Raw genomic sequence first — 24,812 nt, 5'->3', positions numbered from 1 at the left:
TGGTGGGCTTAAGCCAAGACTGGCACTGTTTTTGTTTTGTTTTGTTTTGTCTTTATATCTTTGATATCTTTGCCTGTGTTGAGTGGGGGGTGTCGGTTGTTTTTACATGTGAATGTATTTGATTTTTTCTTTGTTGTTGTTGTTGTGCTTGGTGATTTGCTTTGTTCTGAAATTGCCCTACCAGGGCCAAGCTTAAGAGGCACAAGATTCAACATACCCAGAGGCCAATTCCAAACCAAACCACAGTACTACCGGATTTGACCTACAAGTGAGACACCCAGAGGGAATTCTCTACAGGCACAAGAGCCCATAGAGGCCAAACCACATTTAAGTGGTCAACCCTCACGCAGCAGAACACCCTGCGGTGGGCAGAGCCAATTCTCACAACTAGTCAGCCTAGGAGTTAACCCCACCTACTCACAAGCGAAAAGCAATTACAGATCTTCTTTAACAGGACGATATACACAACACAAGAGTCACCTTTGGAGCACACACAGAGGAGAAGAACAAATAATGCAAGTCAAGTATAAAGGACACATAGTACATAAGATAACCCAGCAAGAACTAAGAACTCTAAGGGATCTACCTAACACATCAAAGCAAACACAGAGAGTCAGCCAGAATGGGGAAACAAAGAAACATGTACCAAATAAAAGAACAGAAGAAACCTCCAGAAATGGAACCAAATAAAACAGAGGTAATCAACCTATCAGAGACACAGTTCAGAACACTGATGATAAGAATGTTTAAGAAGCTTAGAGATGACATAAAGAAGGATGTAGAAATCATAACGAACAACCAGTTAGAACTAAAGAACACAATTACTGAAATAAAGAACTCACTTGAAGGAATTAACAGCAGGTTAGATGAAGCAGAGGATCGAATCAGCGACTTAGAAGACAAGTTAGCAGAGATCACCCAAACAGAACAACAGAAAAAAAAAGAATAAAAAACATTGAAGATGGTTTAAGAGACCTATGGGATAACATCAAGTGAAACAACATACGCATCATAGGAATACCAGAAGGGGAAGAGAGGAAGCAAGGGATTGAGAACATATTTGAAGTAATAATGTCCGAAAACTTCCCTAACCTGATGAAGGAAACCAACATACAAGCCCAGGAAGTGCAGAGAGTTCCAACCAGGATAAACCCAAACAGGTCCACACCAAGACACATTATAGTTAAAATGGCAAAGGTTAAAGACAAAGAGAGAATCCTAAAAGCAGCAAGAGAAAGACAGAGGGTTACATACAAGGGAACTCCCATAAGACTATCAAATGACTTTTCTACAGAAACATTGAAGGCCAGGAGGGAGTGGCAGGAGATACTCAAAGTGATGGAAAACAAAGGCCTACAACCTAGATTGCTTTATCCAGCAAGGCTATCATTTAAAGTTGATGGAGAGATAAAGAGCTTCCCAGAAAAGAATAAGCTAAAGGAATTTATTACCACCAAGCCAGCATTGCAAGAAATACTAAAAGGACTTCTGTAAATAGAAGAAAGATGAAAACAATCTAACTACAAATTTAAAATGGCAATAACTATGTACCTATCAATAATCACTTTAAATGTAAATGGATTAAATGCTCCAATCAAGAGACATAGGGTGGCTGAGTGGATAAGAAAGCAAGACCCTTGTATATGCTGTATACAAGAGACTCACCTCAGATCAAAAGACACACACAGGCTGAAAGTGAAGGGTTGGAGTAAGATATTTCATGCAAATGGAAATGAGAAAAAGCTGGAGTTGCAATACTTATATCTGACAAAATAGACTTTAAAATGAAGAACATATTAAAAGACAAAGATGGGCACTATATAATAATAAAGGGATCGATCCGACAAGAGGACATAACCCTAGTAAACATCTATGCACCCAACATAGGAGCACCTAAATATATAAAACAGATATTGACTGACATAAAGACAGAGATCAACAGTAACACTATCATAGTAGGGGACTTCAACACACCTCTGACAACAAGGGACAGGTCTTCCAGACAGAAAATCAATATGGAAACAACAGCCTTAAATGACACATTGGACCACTTGGATTTAATCGATATTTTCAGAGCATTTCACCCCAAAGCTGCAGAATACACGTTCTTCTCAAGCACATGGAACATTTTCCAAGATAGACCATATGTTAGGCCACAAAACAAGTCTTGATAAATTTAAGAAAATTGAAATCATACCAATTGTCTTCTCTGACCACAGTGCTATGAAATTAGAAATGAACTACAGGAAAAAACTGGAAGACACACAAATACATGGAGGCTGAATAACATGTTACTAAATAATGAATGGGTCAACAAGAGATCAAGGAAGAAATCAAAAGATATCTCGAGACAAATGAAAATGAAAACACGACAACCCAAAATCTATGGGATGCAGTGAAAGCAGTCCTAAGAGGGAAATTCATAGCATTGCAGGCCTACCTAAAGAAACAAGAAACATCACTAATCAACAGTTTATCTTCACACTTAAGGGATCTGGAAAAATAACAGCAAAATAAGCCCAAAGGGAGTACAAGGAAGGAGATAATAAAGATCAGAGTGGAAATAAATGAAATAGAAAACAATACAAAAGATCAATGAATCCAAGAGTTTTTTCTTAGAGAAGATAAACAAAATTGACAAACCTTTAGCCAGACTCACTAAAAACAAAGAGAGAGGGGACCCAAATTAATAAAATCAGAAATGAAAGAGGAGAAGTGACAACAGACACCAGAGAAATACAAAAAAATTTAAGAAATTACTATGAGCAACTATATGCCAACAAATTTGACAATCTGGAAGAAATGGACAATTTTCTAGAGGCGTACAACCTTCCAAGGCTAACTCAAGAAGAAACAGAAAACCTGAATAGACTGATTACCACCAGGGAAATTGAATCAGTAATCAACAATCTCCCAACAAACAAAAGCCCTGGACCAGATGGCTTTACAGGTGAATTTTACAAAACGTTCAAAAAAGAATTATCACCTATTCTCCTCAAGCTCTTCCAAAAAATCCAGAAGGAGGGAAGACTCCCAAACACTTTTTATGAAGCCACTATCACCCTGATCCCAAAATCAGACAAAGACACCACAAAGAAAGCAAACTACAGGCCGATATCGCTAATGAACATAGATGCAAAAATCCTCAACAAAATATTAGCGAACAGAATTCAGCAATACATTAAAAAGATCATACACCATGATCAAGTGGGATTCATCCCTGGTATGCAAGGGTGGTTCAACATCCACAAATCAATTAATGTGATACACATGAACAAAATGAAAAATAAAAATCACATGATCATATCAATAGACGCCGAAAAAGCATTTGATAAAATCCAGCAGACATTCATGATAAAAACCCTTAAGAAAGTGGGAGTAGAGGGATCATATCTCGACATAATAAAGGCCATATATGATAAACCCACAGCTAACATCATACTCAATGGGGAAAAGTTAAAACCATTCCCCTTAAGATCAGGAACAAGGCAAGGTTGCCCACTTTCTCCACTTCTATTCAACATAGTGCTGGAAGTTCTAGCCACAGCAATCAGACAAGAAAAAGAAATAAAAGGCATCCAAATCGGTAAGGAGGAAGTAAAATTGTCATTATATGCAGATGATATGATACTATATATAGAGAACCCTAAAGACTCCACCAAGAAACTATTAGAGCTGATAGATGAATTTAGTAAAGTAGCAGGATACAAAATTAATATTCAGAAATCAGTTGCATTTGTATATACCAATAATAAAACATCAGAAGGAGAAATTTAAAAAGAAAAAAATCCCATTTACAATTGCTCCAAAGACTATAAAATACCTGGGAATAAATTTAACCAAAGAAGTAAAAGATCTGTACTCAGAAAATTATAAGACACTGAAGAAAGAAATGAAAGAAGATACAAATAGATGGAAACACATACCATGTTCATGGATAGGAAGAATTAATATAGTTAAAATGTCCATACTGCCTAAGGCAATATACATATTCAACGCAATTCCTATCAAACTACCAACAACGTTTTTCACAGAAATAGAACATATAATCCTAAAATTTATATGGGACCATAAAAGACCCCGGATAGCCTCAGCAATCTTGAGAAATAAGAACATAGTGGGAGGTATAACAATACCTGACATCAAATTATACTACAAGGCTACAGTAATCAAACCAGCATGGTATTGGCATAAAAACAGACACATAGATCAATGGAACAGAATAGAGAGCCCAGAAATAAATCCATGCCTATATGGCCATTTAATCTATGACAATGGAAGCAAGAATGTATGGTGGGGTAAAGACAGTCTATTCAATAAATGGTGCTGGGAAACCTGGACAGACACATGCAAAAAAATGAAGCTGGACCACCTCCTTACACCATATACAAAAATAAATTCAAAATGGCTTAAAGACTTAAATGTAAGATCTGAAACCATAAAATTCCTAGAAGAAAATATAGGAAGAAACTTCACAGACATTACCCGGAGTAAGATTTTTACTGATATATCCTCATGAGGGAAGTAAGAGAAAAATAAACATGTGGGATTACATCAAACTAAAAAGTTTTTCACAGCAAAGGAAACCATCAATAAAACAAAAAGGATCCTACTGAATGGGAAAAGATATTTGCCAATGATATATCTGATAAGGGGTTAATATCACAAATTTATAAAAAACTCACTCATCTCAACTCCAAAAAACAAACAACCCAATTAAAAAATGGGCAGAGGACATGAAGAGACATTTTTCTAAAAAGGACATACAGATGGCAAACAGACATATGAAGAAATGCTCAACCTCACTAATCATTAGAGAAATGCAAATAAAACCCACAATGAGATAACACCTCACCCCAGTCAAAATCACTATCATCAATAGATCAACAAACAGCAAGTGTTGGCACGGATGTGGAGAAAAGGGAACCCTTGTGCACTGTTGGTGGGATTGCAGACTGATGCAGCCACTGTAGAAAACAGTATGGAGATATCTCAAAAATCTGAAAATGGAACTACCTTGTGATCCAGCAATTCCACTCCTAGGTATCTATCCGGAGAAATCCAAAACTCTAATTCAAAAATCTTTATGCACTCCTATGTTTATTGCAGCACTATACACAATAGCCAAGACATGGAAACAACCGAAATGCCCATCGGTAGATGACTGGATTAAGAAACTGTGGTACATTTATACAATGGAGTATTACGCAGCCATAAAGAAGAATGAAATCTTACCATTTGCAACAACATGGATGGACCTAGAGAACATTATGTTAAGTGAAATAAGTCAGACAGAGAAAGACAAATACCATATGATCTCACTTATATGTGGAATCTAAAGAAAAGAATAAGTGAATGAACTAATCAGAAACAGTTTTGGAGACATAGAGGAAAAACTGAGGGTTGCTAGATGGGCGGGGGGGTGGGGATAAGGGGGAAGGTGAGGGGATTAGAAAACAGTCAGTAATCACAAGATGGCCACGGGGTTTTGAAAATTAATTTGGGGAATGTAATCAATAATGTAAAGATTTTGTAGGGTATCCGATGGACACTTGTCCCATTTGGGAGACCACCTCAGGGATGATGTAGATGCCTGATCACTGCACTGTACACCTGAAGCTGAAGCTGAACAATAATAAATGCCAACTATAATATATATATATATATATATATATATATATATATATATATATATATATTTACAAGAAGCGGAATACAGCATTAGGAATAGAGACAGTGGAAATGTAATGGCTCTGTGCGATGTCAGAGGGATAGTGGATGGGGGGAGGGTTGTTAACGCAGTGTGAGGGATATAAATGATAAACGTCTAAGTACTACTTTGTCTTGTGCACCTGAAACTAATAAAATAAATAAATAAATATATAAATAAATAAATTGTTGATAGATATGTAGTTATTACCATTTTATTATTCATATTTTTGACCTTTGGTTTTGTCTTAAAGAAATGTTTCTAAGATTCCATGTAATACTGGTTTGGTGGTGATGAAGTCCTTTAGCTTTTACTTGTCTGGGAAGCTCTTTCTCCTTCTACTCTAAATGATATCCTTGCTGGGTAGAGTAATCTTGGTTGTAGTTCCTAGCTTTTCATCACTTTGAGTATTTCATGTCAATCCCTTCTGGCCAGCAAAGCTTCTGCTGAGAAATCAGCTGACAGTCTTAGGGGAGCTCACTTGTAGGTAACTAACTGCTTTTCTCTTTCCGCTTTGAAGACTCTTGCTTTGTCTTTAACCTTTGGCATTTTAATTAGGATGTGTCTTAGTGTGGGTCTCTTTTTGTTCATCTTTTTTGGGACTCAGGGCTTCCTGGGCTTGTATGTCTGTTTCCTTCTCCAGGTTAAGGAAATTTTCTGTCATTATTTCTTCAAATGGATTTTCAATTCCTTGCTTTCTCTCCTCACCTTCTTGTACCCCTATGATGCACATGTTGGTAAATTTGATGTTGTCCCCAGGACCCCTTAAACTCAATTTTTTGGATTCTTTTTTCTTTTTGCTGTTTTGATTGGGTGTTCTCTGCTACCTTATCTTCTAAATCACTGACTCGATCCTCTGATTCATCTAGTGTACTGTTGATTCCCTCTAATATATCCTTTTTTTTTTTTTTTTTAGATTTTATTGGGGAAGGGGAACAGGACTTTATTGGGGAACAGTGTGTGCATCCAGGACTTTTTTCCAAGTCAAGTTGTTGTCCTTTCACTCTTAGTTGTGGAGGGTTCTGTTCAGCTTCAGGTTGTTGTCCTTCCAGTCTTAGTTGTGGAGGGCGCAGCTCAGCTCCAGGTCCAGTTGTTGTTGCTAGTTGTAGGGGGCAGAGCCCACCATCCCTTGCGGGACTCGAGGAATTGAACTGGCAACCTTGTGGTTGAGAGGACATGCTTCAACCAACTGAGCCATCCGGGAGCTCAGTGGCAGCTCAGCTCAAGGTGCCGTGTTCAATTTTAGGTGCAGGGGGCGCTGCCCACCATCCCTTGCAGGAGTTGAGGAATTGAACTGGCAACCTTGTGGTTGAGAGCCCGTGCTCCAACCAACAACTGAGCCATCCGGGAGGCAGCTCAACTCAAGGTGCCGTGTTCAATCTTAGTTGCAGGGGTAGGAGCCCACCATCCCTTGCGGGACTCGAGGAATTGAACTGGCAACCTTGTGGTTGAGAGCCCACTGGCCCATGTGGGAATCGAACCAGCAGCCTTCGGAGTTAGGAGTTCGGAGCTCTAATTGCCTGAGCCACCGGGCCGGCCCTCCCTCTAATATATTCTTAATTTCAGTTATTATATTCTTTATTTCTGACTGGTTGTTTTTTATGTTTTCTATCTCCATTTTAATGTTTCTATCTCTTTGTTGACGTTTTCCGCGAGATCTGATCATATCTGTTTTATGTTCTGTGGGATTATTCAAAAAGTAAGTTAACATATGTGATGTTTTTTGTTTTTTTTAAATATTTAAGGGAACTGATTTTTTTACAAGCCAACTATTACAGAAGGTATTGAACTCATGGATTATTGGTACCTTTTCACATAATCTCCTAATAGATGCAAACCTCTTTCATCAAGTGGGGAAGAAGCTGTCCACACCACTGGTGGCTATGCTTTTTATTATTATTATTATTATTATTATTATTATTCTAAAACATAATTTCCCTTTTAATAGACTCACTTTATCAACTAAAATCTAAGAGAAAGTAACAATAAAAAGGTATAAAACAACTCATTTCCATGAAATTCTACAAGTTGTATAGGTTTCTGGAAAAGAAATGTTCTTGCATTCACAAACTTACGCAGTTATCTGGGGGTTAAGTGTTTAAAGAAGCCACATATGAACTGCAGGAAGAGAGAAATTTAGCATCACAGGTCCCACTCACCCCCAGGTGGATTTGTCACCTGCCTAGCCAAATATTGGACAAGGATCCCAACAACTGGGATCTTCACCATCGGCCAGGAAAACAAAGACTTGAAACTGACATTCTGAGCATTGTTCCTACCTAGAACAAAGTTTAAGTGTTGTTCTAAAAGCTCTGAAGTCTGAGCTGGATCTGATAATCAAAATAGAAAATGTTGACTACCCAGACTTCAGGCTCAGAGCGAGCTAGATGCCCATCCCAGTTCTGTAACTAGCTGGCTCTGTGAACCTGGGTAAGTAGTTTAACCTCAGTTTTGTCATTTATATAATGGGGATAATAAGAGTAAGTGTTTATTGTTGTGAGACCAGATTTAGGTAAGGAACACAAAGTCCTTTGCCCATAGGAATATCTCAGTAAGTTATCTAATGGGTGGAGGTAGAAAGTAGCAAGAGAATCGCCAAATCTTATATATGAATCTTTAATAAACTCCAAAGCCCAAGGCTACTTTGGGATTATTTAGAACCAATACAAACATGAATCACTCTGAAGAAAGTCCTGGACCCCTTCCTGAGTGAGAAGGCAGTCCCAGGTCTACACATCCAAGAGGACATGAAAACTTAATGACCCAATGGTCTCACTTTTACTGTCTCTGAGAACTTAGATTAATTCTGAACCTGGAGTCCACGCATGGGTTTAGGGTAGGAGCTGAACACTCCCTGAGTTTGACTGTAAAATTTATGTTTGTGTTTACTTTTCTTCCAGAAAAGACCCTTGGGTTTCATCAGATTTTCAAACCTGGGTGCTTTCATAACCCACCAAAAGTTAAGAAGAGCTGCTCTAGTGTCTTGAAGAATCATTTTCTTCCTCCCTAGAGACTTTATTTGGAGATACAGATTCCTTTATTATTTTCCATGCCCAACCCCAACACTGTCTGTTCAAGCCTAGACCTATTCCCCCAGTTCTTTTTATTCTCTTTGAATCAACTTTTCTCTCACCTCCAACCTGCCTTCTCACAAAAACCTCTCTTCAAACTGCAGCATTTTATCCTGCTATGCTTATTCTGCTCCTGTTGCTCTGGCAAACTGCTCTCTGCCACCCCCACTTGTTCAAACTGACAGGGACCTAGGAGGATTTCTTTTCTGTGTGTAAATCACTTGGACAATCTCCACTGGGAAAATAGTTGGCCATGCCCGTGGTTCAAGAAGGCATTGTGTGTAATGGCTCTGTGTGATGTCAGAGGGATAGTGAATGGGGGGAAGGGGGTTCACACAGTGTGAGGGATATAAATGATAAACGTCTAAGTTTTGCTTTGTCTTGTGTACCTGAAACTAATTAAAAAAAAAAAAAAAAAAGAAGAAGGCATTGTGGTGTTGCCTCGCCCCTGTAGGCATGTAATTGCATGGCTTTATTTTCAGAACTCTAGAAGAAGCCTTTGAAATAGAGGATATTCATTCACTACTCAATGCCTGAGATTTTTATACCCAGAGAACAATCCATTTTAACTGAAGATTCTGATCCATGTGCAAAATGTACATGGAACAAGGAGGACTATCACTCACCTACACTGTAGTCTGAATGAAGGTTTTGAGGGTGGGTTTGGGAGAACAAGAGAAGGGAACACGAAGATACTGAACTCACGAGTAGAGGCAGTAAGGAAGTAGATCCATAAGAGTATGGTGTGGGGAGTAGAGTGAGGCAACTGAACATTAACTTCTGACTTTCCACGTTTTCACAGGGTTCATTTGGATCTGACCCATCATTATAAGCATGTTGTAATCACACGTGTTTCCTGCTTTGTCCCTTCACTTTATCCCTAGCAACAGGGGCAGGAGGAAGAACAAGGGGTCACTCTGTGACATCCAGTTCTAGCTGTTTTGCTGAGGACAGAGGGGAAGGAGGAATGAACTCATGTTTATTGAGTGCCTGCTCTCTGCCAGTTACCGAGAATGTCCATATCGCATAAGCATTAGTTGTTGGAGAGGATCAAAATAACTCACAGAGCAGAACCACGACATGCTGCAAAAGAAAAGAAACTAAGTCAAAAGAAAGGAGTTAGTGAGAACCAGTCAAACGGTCTGAAGTGAGCCCACTTTACCATCCTGTCCCATTAATTAGTATCTCCCTTCAGCAGATGTGGAAGCTGAAAATCAGGGTAATTGACTCCCTGAATATCCCACAGCTAGTTTTGGTAGAGTGGGTTTGGGTTCTCTTCTGTCCAAGAGAAGCCACACACCTTTCTTGTACCAACATGGCATGAAAAAAAGAGAGCAAAGGGGGATGGATGTCTCACTTTGGTTGGTCATATCTGTAGGTGGATGTCAGGTATTAAATTATGAGGACCTGTATTTCTAGAGGAAGTCAACAACAAGGGAACTACCTTAGGGTATAGTGTCCCATTCCTCCTTTGCAGCTGTCAACATGGAAAAAAAAGAAAAAAGAGAGAGAAGAGAAAGAAATTAAGGCAGCTGAAAGGCATACATTCTGGAGAGCTTGAAAGGTAAAAATGATAATCTAATTTGGAATTTATCTTAATGAGCAAGACTCAATCAATGGAAAGTGGCAGAAGGGATAATTTAAAGTTCACATTTCCTTCTTGTTTTTTTGTATAAAAGTGAACCCACTTTTTGATCACTTTTTACTCAGCTGTAACATTCTGCTGCATAAAAAAGATTGAACACCAAATACCACATTAATATGTTATTGGCATCTTTCTTTTTTCATATCCTACATGTTGATTGTAAAACCATCCACAGAGACTGATAGCTGTAATATATTACAGTTTCTCAACTTCAAACTAATTTCATAACAGCACGGTACAGCCAGATATACTCTGCTCCAAGAAGTAACTCAAAATAAGTAATATTCTTTTTCTTTGCTCTTTTGAATCCCTGGGTCTTTTTATTATTATTATTATTATTATTATTATTATTATTATTGGATAATCTATCTAGACTTTACCTCCTTGTTATCTGTTACCTGCTTCAGTAATTATCTGAAATGTCCAACCCCCTACCAGATAGATGGAGTGCCTCTCTGTATGTGCCCCCAGGGCAACCTGCACAAAGCATAGTATGAGCAGGGTAATTGTGTGTGAGCTGTGAAACCCATGTCTCCAAAATTCCCTTTTTACATCCAGAGTTCCAGCTTGAATCAGTGGGCCCATGTAGGCACAGCCTAAGCCAATCATCACATGAAGGAACTAGTCAAGGTGATGTCCAATGACTATAAGAGCATTAGTCCTTCTGTCCCCTAGCCCAAGCTCCCTTACCTGAGGAGAGAAGGTAAGAGCACTCTGTTTCTTTTTCTCCATCACTTTGGGCAAGGGGTTGTAAAGAAAGGGACCTAGCACCTTCTTCTCTCACCTGAGTCTTAGGATTCCCCTAGCTGCCACAATCAAAGGATCAAAGACAGATCCCACTCTTCCATCTCTTTCCTCTAGAGCTGTGCTATTCAGTGGTAGCTACTAACCACATGTGGCCATGTAAATTTAACTTACTTAAAATTAAATTGAATAAAAATGACTTGCAATTAAGTTGGATTAAAATTTAATTCCTCAGTCACACTAGCCACATTTCAAGTGCTCAGTAGCCACAGGTAGCTAGAGGCTATGATTTCAGAAAGTGCAGATGAAGAATATTCCCATTGTCACAGAAAGTTCTCTGACAGCTCTGCTCTGAACCCCAACTGATGCCAATATTTTATTTATTTATTTATTTATTCATTAGATGCTGATCTTGAAGGAGGACCAGCATATTGATTAGTTGCTGCGAGAAGGAAAGATATTTCAGGATGGAATTTGCAGGGACAAATGTTTATTGTTTTGGTATGGTGCAATGCTCTATGAAGAGAACATCTTTAAATCGCTGGTTTTCTGCAGCAGTCTCAATTTTATAGGCATATCCAGAAAGAAAGAACTTAGGGTATTCTTTAAAAATCTCTAATACAAAAAAGAGAAAAAAAACCTCTAATACAATCATATACAACCATATAAAGCAAAATTAAAAATGAGGTAGAGATCTGTGTAACTTTACTAACAATTGTCAGCCCAATAAACTTTAATTAAAATAATAAAAAAAAGAACAAAAAAAAGAAAGCATAGCAAAGGAGTTTCAAAGGATAGAAATGCGTAATTAAATCTTTTCTCAGATTGAAATTCAGAAAATATTTTTTTGGGGAGTGTCTTAATTGTTTGATTTAGAAAATATGATCACAGAACTGTAAAAATGATTTATTATAATTAATAATAATAACAATCTAAAGTTCATATCTTGGGTTAATATTTATTTGTTAATTTAGCAAATATTTTTAAATACCTGCAATGTGTCAGGCACTCCTTTAGGCTCTTGGGATATAACAATAAACCAACAAACACCCCTGCCATGTAGAAGCTTATGTCCTAGTGGGTAGACATAGAAAGCAAACAATAAACAGCATAAATTAGTAAATACTTGGAATACTTGGGAGTGATAAGTTGCATGAAAAAAATTGAGCACAGTAAAGAACATCCACAGTGCTTGGTGGTAATATTAGTGTTTCGGGAAGGGAGGGGCGTTAGGCATGCTCTCCTAGATCCTTAGAAAGGTAAAATCCTTGTTATGTAAGTGTACAAAATAAAGCCTAGGTTGGCCAAAATTTATATATATATAAATTTATATATGCACACATACTTCTATCATAACATGCAATTGGTAAGGACGTGGCAAGCAGGGTACTGTCACACAATATTCATGGGACTGCCTTATTGCAAGGCAATATGACAGTATCTATCATCCCTTGGTCATAGCAATTCCATTTCCAGGTTTCTGTATCAGTCAGGATAGGCTGGGTTATTTTGTGATAACAAGGAACTGCAAAATCTAGTGCCTCATAACAAAACTGTTTATTTCTATACATACACATGTGCACCAAAAGACCTGTTCTTCACAGAAGGATGAATCTCACAAACATCATGTTGAGTGAAAGAAGCCAGACACGAAAGAGTCCATACTGCATGCGGTAGGCAGAAAACTAAGATGGCCCTGCAAGATTCCTGGAGCCTGGTGTAACATACCTTTCACTAGTTATTCACTAAAATGCTAATCAAGATGCTGCTATAAAGGAATTTTCCAGATTTAATTAAAATCTCAAATCAGTAAACCTTAGGATAGGTAGGCTTGACCTAATCAAATGAGACCTTTGAAAGGACAGCATGTTTTTTGCCTGCTCGCGGAAGACGGAATCAGAGAGTTGAAGCACGAGGTGGGGGGAACATGAGAGAAGCTCTCTATTGCTGGCTTTAACGTCGAGGAAGCCTTGTGACAAGGAATGTGAGTAGACTGTAGTTGCTGAGAATGACCCCGGTTGACAGCCAGCAAGAAAACGAGGACCTCAGTCCTGCAACTACAAGGGAATGATTTCTTTCAGAAACCCGTGAGCTTGGAAGAGGACTCAAGCTTTAAATGAGAGCTCAGCCTTGGCTACCACCTTGATTTCAGCCCTGTAAGGGCCTAAGAAGAGAATCCCGCCACACTGTGCCTGGATTTTTGACCTACAGAAACTATGAGATGATTGATTTGTTTTAAGCTGTGGAGTTTGTGGTAATTTGTTACACAACACCATAAAACTGATACATAGTATGATTAGATTTACATAAAATACAAAAGCAGGCTGATGTCTCAGAATAGTGGCCACTTTTGGGGGTTATTGCCTAAAAAGGGGCACAAAAGAGGCTTTTGGAGTGATGGTAATGTTTCTTGATATGAGTGCTGATTACATGTGTGCTCAGATTGTGAAAATGCATGAAGCTGCACACTTATCCCATGTTCACATGCATATTACATTTCTATAAAATATTAGAGCATACATACAAACTATATATTTTGGTTTTTTAAAAAGCCCACACAAAAGCACACTATGTATTTTTATATGTGTATTCATCTGTGCACTTGCTTACAAAAATTCCCCCAACCTACAAAACAAACTGAAAACAGTGATTATACCAGGGGAAGAGGATGGAATTGTATGGGGTCAAGAGAATGTTTGTGTTTTCTTTGATCATTGAACTCATAGCGTTTTCATTCATGAATTACTTGGATAATTAAAAACCTAAAGGTAGAAGAAATAGTAAAGCACATGTATAAATCCAATGACTTATCTGAGAAGAGTAATTCTTGGGCAGGGTGGATACAGACATTCACCTGGGATTTGAAGAGCAGTAGGAAAGACCCAGTCATCTCTCCTGCCTTGTTCAAAAACAAGAGCTGCCCTTCCTTGGATATCTATTCTCTGCCAGGTCCTATTAAAGATGTGTTATATAAATTATCCCTCTAATTTTTCTTGCATACCTTAAAAGCTGATTAGTATCATTTCCATCATACAGAGGAGAAAGCTGAGGCTCTGGAAAGCTAAGTACTTGCCTAAGTCCACATGGCTAGTAAGGAGTAGGACTGACATCCAAACCCTCGTCTGACTCCAGAGAGTGTATTCTTCCCACTACAGTTACCTGCTCCTCCAATGGTCTTATTGATTCTTAGGCTGGTATATGTCAGGGTCTTATGATTCATTCATTCATTTTAAAACTGTGCTTTAGGGAAGGGAATGCTCTGAGTCCCTAGCACCTTGGTGGAGGTAACACCTGAGGTATTCTTCAGGTTTCTTTCTTCTCCCTTGGGCGTTAAAACACACTTCCAGGTGAGGGTGGGAAGTCTGGAAGAGTGGGTCTGATATAGAAAGGAAGATGCTGTGTCCCACACAGGGTTGACTTGCACACTTCTCAAAGTTCCCCAGGGGTGGCTGGATGCTTAAGGTGACTCAGTCTCCTCGTGAGGGCTCAGTTCAGCCTAGCTTCATGCTGCAGGCTTTACAATGTGGATTCCAGCTTGCTCTCAATATGACCCCCCTGGGTAGAATATTATTAATAACATTGGTGCAAGCACTGTAGACGTGGAAAGTGAAATCCAATCCCTGTCCAGGAGATTCCAGTCCTCAAGACATAAGGGCCAAGCCATCCATCGAATTGCAAAAGACTTTCAATGGAGGCAGCTGACTGGAGCCTGGACTTGACTCGGGAATTCACTGAATACTGGAGAGTGAGCCCGGACACCTGACCTGCGGTAATCTCTGCAAAGGCACTCAGGTTACAGAGATAAAAGGAGAAGCCTGCAGCACTGACCGAGAGCCTTTGCAGTGGGCTTCTGAGATTGGAAGGGCCGGAAAAAGACCTGCTCAGAGCATTTTACTTGGCTTTAGGGGAGTTCTTATGTTCTATTATGTGAAGAATGGTCTGTAAATATTCCTAAGAGGGTACCTTGCCTTGTCATTTCAGATTCATTTTGAGGGTATGGGGTGGGGGTGGGGGGGTGGAGGCACAATTCAGCCTGAATCTCTTACTGTCAGTTTTTAATTTGAGTATTATGCTACAAACTCTAGTGTATAATAGTGTATAAAGGAGGCTTGAAGAATAAAATAACGTCTTCATGGTGAATTTTCTATATCATACTAATTCTCCCTCGTTGTTTGACAAAGTCTGGCCATATCAGCTGTCTGGTTTTTGAAGAAGTTAGTGTTGAATAAAAATTTTACTACTCAGCCATAAAAAAAGATGAAATATTGCCATTTAGAGCAACATGGATGGACCTTGAGGGTATGATGCTATGTGAAATAAGTCAGATGGAAAAGGACAAAAACCATATGATTCACTCGTGTGGAATAAAAAAAATGAAGAAAAACAAAAATAAACTCATAGATACAGACAACAGATTGGTGGTCAGAAGAGGGGGACATGGGGTTTGGAGAGAGTGAAATAGGTAAAGGGGGTCAAAAGTATGGTGATAGATGGAAACTATATTTTTGGTGGTGAGCATACTATAGTGTATACAGATATCGAGTTATAATTTTGTACACTGAAACTTACATAATGTTAAAAACCAATGTTACTTCAATTTAAAATTTTTAAAGAAAAAATTTCAGTTGCTATCCAACATAAAATACCTCCGTTTAGGATGTCAAGGTACAAGCATCTAATGTGGATGATAATCCCATCTAGCCATATTTTATTTATGTATTTATATTTTATTTATTTAATTAAATTTATTGGGGTGACAATGGTTAGCAAAATTACATAGGTTTCAGGTGTATAATTCTGTAATACATTATCTGTATTACATTGTGTGCTCACCACCCAGAGTCAGTTGTCCTTCCATCACCATATATTTGACCCCCTTTACTCTCTTCTACTATCTTCCCCTCCCCCCCCCCATTACTTGCAGAGAGCAAAGAAAATAGTCTGTTCTGTGTTCTGACTTGCCTCTTCCTGGCAAATTATTGTTGTCATCATTGTTAGTTTACTATTGCACAGCATCTGAGCTCATTTGTCCTGAGTATCTCAGGTGGCTTAATATTTGTTCTTGATAAGAGAACCCAAAACTGTTCATTTCGTAATTCATTATCTGGCTGTCTTCCAGAAGACTCTGGAATGACAAATGTCAGTTTTTGCTTTGACTTGCTACCAAACCACTGGCAAGACCTGGAACTATGGAAACATTTAGAGCGAAATATGTCTTTTATTTTGCTTCAAGGGTGTCCTGCTCTGTCTTCTCCTGCAAAAGGCAGCTTACTGACTTGGTCTAAAAAATTAACTATCTGTTCTCCAATGGGGTTGTGGATGTTGACACAGATTGTGTTGTGGTTGTGAGGCCACATACTGCTCACTTGATGAAAGACCCCAAAATATCATGCACTTGGCACGGCAGATTGAGGGTGGGATTTGTAGCGGGGGAGAGCTAGGACACTTTTTATACAACCTCATCAACAAGCAAGGGTCTGGGTGTACCGAGCACAAGGAAAGGTGATCAAAACAGTTCTGTCAGCAAGAGGAACTTTCTGGGACCAAGACAAAAGGGACGGGTTGATTGATTGGTTTTTCCAGACTCTCCAGTGTTTGCTAGGTAACTTCTGACCACTTCAGCCCACTGTGGAATGTCCTCTGAGTTTTCACTGCATTGGAGCTAGTGCACTGGAGCTAGCTAGCTAGCATCCTTGACATGTTGCCCTCCCCTTGACTACCTCCGGTTACATTTCTAACCCTTCAGCCCTACCAGCTGCATTCTGTCTCTTCCCATTAGGGATTTGAATATTGTCTTCTGCTTCAGCTAAAATTTCCACAAGATATCTACTAAGGCAACTTTCCTCAGTGTCTTTTACCAAGATCATTGACCCACCCCCACCCCATCCCCCGCTGCTCTAATGTGGTAGCTTTCTGCATCCTAATGCCATTTGGCTAAATATGGATTTTGAAAATATGTACATAAAAAGTAAGTCCTTTTCCAGGTTTTGCTGTCAAGCCATTAAGGGCTTTAGTAGCCTTTAGTCTGGCTTTCTCTTATTAAAAATTAATTTTCATTTTGTCTGTGACATGTATGATTTTTCTAAATGAATTTTCTCTTTTCCTGGGTTATTTTTTTAAGACATTCCCCTTCAAGCACATTTGAGTGACAAATTCTTTTCCTAGGAGCAAGTTTGTCCTTGAGGCTAGCTTCCTCCAAATCCTTCATGTTGCTTTGAGATGTAATTTTCAGCTCTTGTATTTTATTACTCAAAATTAGGACTCCCACAGAGACCAGTCAGGAGATCAGCAACGAGTGTGCTGCTCTCTTGCCAAGATCCCCAAATACCAAAACAAATGGGAGACTGTGAGCCAGGCAAGGCCATTCTTATTGTTATTATTATCATTATTAAAATCTATCTAGGGCTTGTGTGTCAGCTGGAGGTCAGTTCTCAACTTTTTCCCTATCTTTCAGTTTTGACTTTACCGTCCAACTCAGTAGAAGCCCAGAAGGCTTTTATTTTCAAGATTCTGTCTTACTCATGTGATCTAAGAAAGTTTGTTCCTCAATTAAATCCTTCTGCTTTTCTGACTCGGCTACTAGCTGGAGGGTCATCTTCGGTAGCGTGTTTTTGTCCAACACAAAGGCTAGAGAGAATGAGGCCCCTCCCCAGCTCTTCACACTAGTTACAGTAGCTTATCACAGAAAGCTTCTGCTGGGATGGGCCTTAGGATCATCTAATGCAGCCCCTCACTTTACCAAGGTCAACAACTGAATCCCACAGATGTCAAGTAACTGGCCCAGGACCACCCAGTGAGCTAGAGGCAAAACTGAAACCCCAACATTGTTTTTGTGGCATCCAGCTTAGCATTCTTTCTACTTTGCCACTGTGAGCTGGTGCTGCTGCCGGTTCGGGGCTCAGTGGACCGATGGGCATGCCCAGCTCTGGTTCATGCAGGATGAATGCAAAACTGACCCTGTTTTTCAATCTGCCTGCTGTGCTTTGACCAGCTGATCAGATTGCAACTGCTCTGGCCAGATCAACCAGAAGTGAATGGAGCTGAAAATCAGTATATAGTTTAAAGTGGGGTTGGCCTTGTGACCTCTCTACTTATAATTCTCCTCTACTGTCCACCTCAGCTTTCCATGCAGCTCCTCCACTACCTTGTTATATGTTTCAGAGTATTTCACTGCAGTGATCGTTCATCCGGGTAAACATTGCCCTCCTCAGCCTCCCTTGTAGATGTCTCCTGGGAGGGTTTATGTGTACATGTCCCACTCCTCAGTCTGATTGAATGGATCAGAGGCTTTCCTCCCCTACAGGACACCAACCAGGAGAGCACTGGAACAGTACGGAGGGAGGATGAGAAAAGAGAGCAGATAAAGAAATGAGATGGGGGCAAAGCCAGTCTAGGTCACAATTAGGTCCATAGTCAGCCACCTGTCACGAAGTATGGTATGTTCCTATTGTGGTAAATATAACAAAGAACTCAAACCAAAGCTATTCAGAGTCCAAAGAGAAGAGAAATGAACAATTACAGAAGGTCTACTTTCCCAGGAACTAGACTAAGTGCTCTCACTAGATTTTGGTTAACTCATATGACAACCCAATGAGGTATCTATCATTAGCCTCATTTTCATCAATGAGAAAACTGAGGCCCTGAGAACTCAGAGAGTCCTAACTAAATCCCAGGGTGATGGGCTCTTCAAACCTATGCTTTCTCCTTTTTTTTCTTCTTTTTTTTTTTTTTTTTCTTTTAAAGTGCTCGCTTCGGCAGCACATATACTAAAAAAAAAACAAAACAAAAAAACAAAAGAGCAAAACCAAAAAAAACCATTTGAGACTGGATTTTTTTTACTATACCCGCTTTTTGAAGGTAGCTGGCCATGCTATTTTATAAGAGCAGAAACTGATGCCAAAGAAGCGAAGTGACTGTTACAGGAGCAGAGTCTGGTCTGCTGCCTATGGTCACCAGGCCTTGGCTTACCATAACTTTAAGAGCCCTGCATGAACTGACTCTTCCATTCACTGTCTGCAAAAAGTGGGAGTTTCACTGTTAGTGAAGTGGTGGGAATCCCTCATCAGGAGAGGGGAAGTCCCTGGTCTGTATGTTCAGTCTTCCATGAACCCCATTCCTGGTCTTATCTTGCCTTTGCATCAGACATCTGTCTGGTATACACAGCACCCCGTTTTATCCTCCTCTTTTAATTCCTTGAGCCCCATGTTTTGTAAGGCTAACTAAACAAATAAAACTCAGTGTTTTGTGTGTGTGGGGATGACTGTTGAGAGTGATACATATATAACAAACCAACTTGTTTGTAATATTAAAGCTTGAATTTCTGAGCAGCGCTTTTATTAAATACTGTTGCTCATTCAGTTTGGAGAGACTCATAAGAACAGAAACAGATTGACTTAATACTTTGCATGCCTTCAATCATTGTGACAAAAGTCGCCTATTATTGAGAGTATGAACATTTTTTTAAAAAATTAGTGACAGCTAGAAAGACAGGGTTGAGCATAATGCTCAGGATCAGGAGGAAAACATATTTTGTTAGTGTTTTATGCCAAACTATAATGAGTACCAGCACTTTCTTTGACATGAAGTTTTTAGTGTTTCTGTTCCAATTTGAACAGGGGACCCTGCTGACACCCCTGTAATATAGGCCCAGAATAAGTTCAACTGCTGGTTGCCTGGTGGGATCCAAAAATGTGTGTCACAGAAAGCATTGAGGACTAGGCCTACGGCTTTCCCCTTTCATGAGGCACTGAGGGTTTGGCAGCACTATAGCCCTTGAAAAAAAACAAGAAATTAGGTGCCTTAGAATGTGATTTCAGGAAAGTGCCCTTTGAATCACAATATCAATTTTGCCTTCTTACAAAAAGGGAAACTAAGCCCAAGAACCGGAACAAAGTGGCTTCTTTATAGTCAGACAAGGTCTCATTAGTGGCAGAGTCAAGACAAGAATCCAGGTATCCGGACTCCCAGGCTGGTGCTCTTTTAAGTATCTGCTGCTGTCCTCTCAGACTTCAGTGACCAAATGGAAGTCTGGAAGTACAATGCTTAGTATGCAAGCCAGAGTGACCTTTACGCTCACTCCCAGAAACATCAACCTTTTGTAGAAACCATGGAAAGATGGTTCTGGAAAAATAATGAAACACATACCACACTGCAGACACAACCAGAAGTCCTGCTCAGACTGCAGAGTTCTCCTCATCTTCCAAGTACTGAATCCCAAACATATACACAGCCAACTCAGGTGGGTCTAAGAAATAAGGAGATGGAAAACCAGAGTCCTGACAATTCAGCCAGTTCTCTACTTTTGCATCCCACACCAATCTCCAAAATAGGTCTGATTTCTGAGTGCCAGGGCCTTTGTTATTCAGTTCCTGAAAGGAATCAGCTCCTGGGAGGTGGGCCCAGCCCAGGGTTACAAGAAGCCTTGAAACTTCCTGCCCAGGCAGTAGGCCTGGCTTTAGGAAAATGTGGCTCTTGGGACACACAGGAAGAAATCCCTCTTAACAGGGAGCATCTTCACCCCAAAAGGGGTCCTCTGAGACTCTTGAGAACCCTGCTCCCTCCAAAGACAGGTTTCTTCCATTTTTAAGAGCCCTGACATATGAAATCTACCATGAGAGAATCATTTCTTTGTTTTTCGTAACAACATGGAGGAAAGGTTTGTAAATGCAAACATCCTCCAGCAGGCTGTTGTATGTATTCACACTACAATGTTAGTGACATATTAAATCTCAGAAATGACTTTATAGCCCCATTTTGTCCCTTCTTTTGTTCTACAACTACCAACCTGACTGCCCCTTTCTCTGAAAGTCGGACTATAAGTGTGTGTGCACACACATGTGCATGTGTTCCTTTCACCACCTAAATGAACAAATTCTGATTTTTCTCTGTACTGGTTACCACCCCCGCACCCCCACCCAAGGCACTTTCCCATGTTCCAATCCCACTAATCTCTTAGAGTAGAATCTCCAGTTAGTTGCTGGGTGCATGAATGCATGACTCACCTGCTCTAGAAGTGTTTTCCTGGGGACCCCAATTAATGCCATTATAATGGCTTAATGGCAGAAGGGTCCTCTTATGGCAACCAGAGAGCCTACTGGACTAAAGAGGTTGACTGTGCGGGTGGCCAAGGAGAAGGTAAGGACAGCTGGCAAGCTGAGCTCCTGGGCCACCTCCATGGCTTCCCATTTCCCTGGCTCATACCCTCTCTGCCCTCATGGGGGGCAAGCATGTTCCACAAGCCTGAGGGTCAAGGAGGCTCTCAGGACAGCCAAGGGGCCTATTGTGTAAGTTTCTGCACTTTGCTCCTTAGTACAAAGGTACCCTCACTGTCCCCAGTAGGTTTGGGAGCACATGGAAGGGCTGGGGAAGTCTGAGGAGCGCTAAGGGCAGGGACACAGCTGTGAAATTGCCCAAGAAGGGGCCCTTCCTTAATTGGCCTGGACTCTGTCGGCACATCCAAGCTTAGAATAGCAGGTAAATAAAACCTCACATTAGGAATTGCCCTCATTTGTTTCCTCATTTTCAGTTACCCAGACGGTCAAAAGGTGGAGTTAGTCCTATTTTACAAGAGAGGAAATGGAAGCTTAGGAGGGGCAAGTGATTATCCCATGGCTGCCCAGCAAAGAAGTGATAGCTTTTCAGGACTCTGAGACCAGTCAGTGCTTGCTGCTTCCTTGCACAGGAGGGATGGAGCAGAGCTCAGCGAGAGAGCAAGTGTTCTGAAGGAGATACAGGGAGAGCCTGTCTCTGGAGGGACTTGCTCCCACACCAGAACTCTTTCCCCCACCCCCAGCACCAATAGGACTGTTCTGAAAAACTGCGGCCACCCAGGGGTCACTTCTGCAGCAGTGGGACTGAACAGAGTGGGCATTCATTCACGGAAACACCAGTTCCCTATACACAGGAAGCTCCACCTGATTAATCATATGGGAACAGTCTGAGCACTGAGTTCCTGGGGACCTTACCCTGAAGGGACATCCCCTTCTTTCCTTGCGAATCCTTACATTCCTGGTCCTGCAGGTGAAAAGAGCCTTTTGGACACCGGGGCTTGAGGATGGTCTGCACCTATTTATTAGAATGAGATGGTGCGAGGGAGTGGGTGGATGTTGCTTGGTTTCTTGGGTTTAAGCCATGGGGCTCTGCTGTGTGACATGGGGCACATCCCTTCCCCCCTCTGGGCCTCAGTTTCCTCATTTATCACATCACCTTGGATTAGATAGCCTCACTCTGATGTAGTATTTATAGCCATATATCTATCTTTCCTCAAACAAACCTTATATAAGTGAAGCCTTCCTGTAGGCATGGGGCTTGATGCTGGGGATTCAGCAGCAGGAGGAGAGTGGTATGGGTGAGTCTCTGCTCTGAAAAAGCTCACATTCCCGTTCTGTAACGTTTTTTGGTCATGCTTCTCCTTCATGCTGACTTACCTTTTCAGAAAATGCCCCCGCTTCCGTTGGAGAATGGAAATTGGCAAAGAAACAGAGAAGGTCCAATTTATGCCTTTGCGATTTTAAGGGAGGTTGAAATTACGAGGCAAAGAGGAGTGATGCGCTCACTGAAGTGACCTCCGTTTCCCCAAGACAGGAAAAAAGTCAGGTCCTCTGCTTGTGAAGTGGCTCGAGCTCTTAGAAAAGCCAGGTCTTCTGCTTGTGAAGTGGCTCGAGCTCCTAGGCGTGGAGCATTATTACATAAATTCAAGCTCGCTCCTGATCCTTAGTACCCTGAGTTGCCTGAAGGGGGGAATGGCACTGCCTGCGTGTGCAGCCCCGGCGCTCCGGCCGCCGCTGCAACCGGAGCGTGGAGCGCCCGCCCGCACCACCTGTCCCCGCCGGCATTCCAGAGTAGAGGCCGAATTGGCAGCGAGCCGGCCCGGATCAGTCGCCGCCTCAGTCCGCGCGGGCCCTCCTAGGGGTGTGTCTCTCGGATTCAACTCCCCGCCGCTTCTGGACGAGCCCCTAAAGGCGTCTTCCTCTCTGGCGGGAGCGGTGCGCGCCCCACTCTTCGCGCTGCTGCCCCGAGGCCGCCGCAGGCGGATGCGCGACCTCAGGAGACGCTGGGACCTGGGATCCCTCTGCCGGGCCCTGCTCACTCGGGGCCTGGCCGCCCTGGGCCACTCGCTGAAGCACGTGCTCGGTGCGATCTTCTCCAAGATTTTCGGACCCCTAGCCAGGTACATTTTAGGCGAAAGCCGGACTCGCGCTCACGGGCCCAGGCGTGCGGGGAGGGATGGCAGCCGCGAGGGGGAAGGGAAAGGTGCAAAGTTCCAGCTGGCCTGTGGCGATGAGGCTCGGGGGGCTCCGGAGGGGCGCGGCGCGTATTTGGCTACGCTGCGGCTCCCTCCCCGCGATTCCGCGGGCACCGGCAGCGCAGCTTGCAAGTCGGGCTGCCGGCGGACTCCTTCCCCCAGGGGAACTCCTAACGCCCGCCTCCTAGCTCACTCGAGGCGGCCTCTAAGGTGGGCAACCTAGTAAAAGCAAAAGCAAGGCTTCGGGACGCTTGGGGAGGGAGCCCGTTCCGGCAGGCGGAGAGGCGGCGGCATGCGCGCCAAGGGAACGCGGGGAAGAAGCGCCGGATAGAGTCCGGTGAGAGAAGCGGGATGGGGATGAGAGCCATGGAGCTACAGAGAGTGGAGGGAGACGTGCAGGGGCTCGGACCGGGGGTGTGAGTTGAGGAGTGGGGTAACCGGGATCCCGCGGGTAGGAAACCCCGCGAAGCGGCCCCGGAGAGCTCCGGAGCGGGGAGAGGGCAGGCAGCCAGCGGGAAGGAGTTGGGGGGGAGGGGGGTGGTGTGCGGCAGAAGCTACAGCGCTGAGCCTGCCGGGAAGGAAGGAAGCGGGGAACGGCGCCGCTGCTGCCGCTGCCGCCGCGGTGGAGTCCTGGGAGTGGAGGGGAAGGGGAAAGGGGGCGCAACGGCGGCGCCAGGGGGAGGGGGTTTGCGGGCGCACTGAGAGCGCGGGCTGAGCTGCGGGATTGACGTAACAAGCTTGGGTTTCCCCCAGCGTCGGGAACATGGATGAGAAATCCAACAAGCTGCTGCTGGCTTTGGTGATGCTTTTCCTATTTGCCGTGATCGTCCTCCAATACGTGTGCCCCGGCACAGAATGCCAGCTCCTCCGCCTGCAGGCGTTCACCTCCCCGATGCCGGACCCGTACCGCTCGGAGGATGAGAGCTCCGCCAGGTTCTTGCCCCATTACAATTTCAGCCGCAGCGACCTCCTGCGCAAGGTAGACTTCGACATCAAGGGTGATGACCTGATCGTGTTCCTGCACATCCAGAAGACCGGAGGCACCACTTTCGGCCGCCACCTGGTGCGCAACATCCAGCTGGAGCAGCCGTGCGAATGCCGCGTGGGTCAGAAGAAATGCACTTGCCACCGGCCGGGTAAGCGAGAGACCTGGCTCTTCTCCAGGTTCTCCACGGGCTGGAGCTGCGGGCTGCATGCCGACTGGACCGAACTTACCAGCTGCGTGCCGGCTGTGGTGGACGGCAAGCGCGACGCCAGGCTGAGACCGTCCAGGTGAGTGCGCGCCGGGCAGAGAGGGGTCCTGTAGTTCCAGAGTGGACCTGGGCCTTGGCAGGCGGGGCGCGGGGAGGTGCGGCTAGGGGGACCGGCGACCTAATGCGCACCTCGGCACCCCAGGGT

The 24,812-nt window shown here is 42.5% G+C and overlaps 1 protein-coding gene and 1 long non-coding RNA gene across 4 annotated transcripts in view; one reads left to right on the top strand and one right to left on the bottom strand.

The window, feature by feature from the left end:
• LOC141569759 (uncharacterized) overlaps positions 1-22,734 on the bottom strand; it is a 56,965-nt gene extending 34,231 nt beyond the window's left edge. The window contains exon 1 of the long non-coding RNA XR_012493559.1: positions 22,597-22,734. This is a non-coding gene — a long non-coding RNA (uncharacterized LOC141569759). The remainder of the gene's footprint in view (positions 1-22,596) is intronic.
• The window catches only part of HS6ST2 (heparan sulfate 6-O-sulfotransferase 2), a 382,562-nt gene continuing 380,200 nt past the window's right edge, over positions 22,451-24,812 (top strand). For 2 of the 3 annotated variants that reach the window (XM_074324367.1, XM_074324366.1), the window contains exons 1-2: positions 22,767-23,339; positions 24,168-24,686. In XM_074324367.1, coding sequence (XP_074180468.1) covers positions 22,912-23,339; positions 24,168-24,686 — 947 coding nt within the window. In that variant the 5' untranslated portion in view covers positions 22,767-22,911. Of the gene's footprint in view, positions 23,340-24,167; positions 24,687-24,812 lie in introns of all 3 variants that reach the window. The other variant, XM_019719129.2, reaches the window with a different exon arrangement.

Source organism: Rhinolophus sinicus, chromosome X (genome assembly GCF_036562045.2).
Source record: "Rhinolophus sinicus isolate RSC01 chromosome X, ASM3656204v1, whole genome shotgun sequence".
NCBI classification, from domain to species: domain Eukaryota; kingdom Metazoa; phylum Chordata; class Mammalia; order Chiroptera; family Rhinolophidae; genus Rhinolophus; species Rhinolophus sinicus.
The sequence above is the reverse complement of the archived record's forward strand: the minus strand, read 5'-3'. Positions and strand labels throughout refer to the sequence as shown.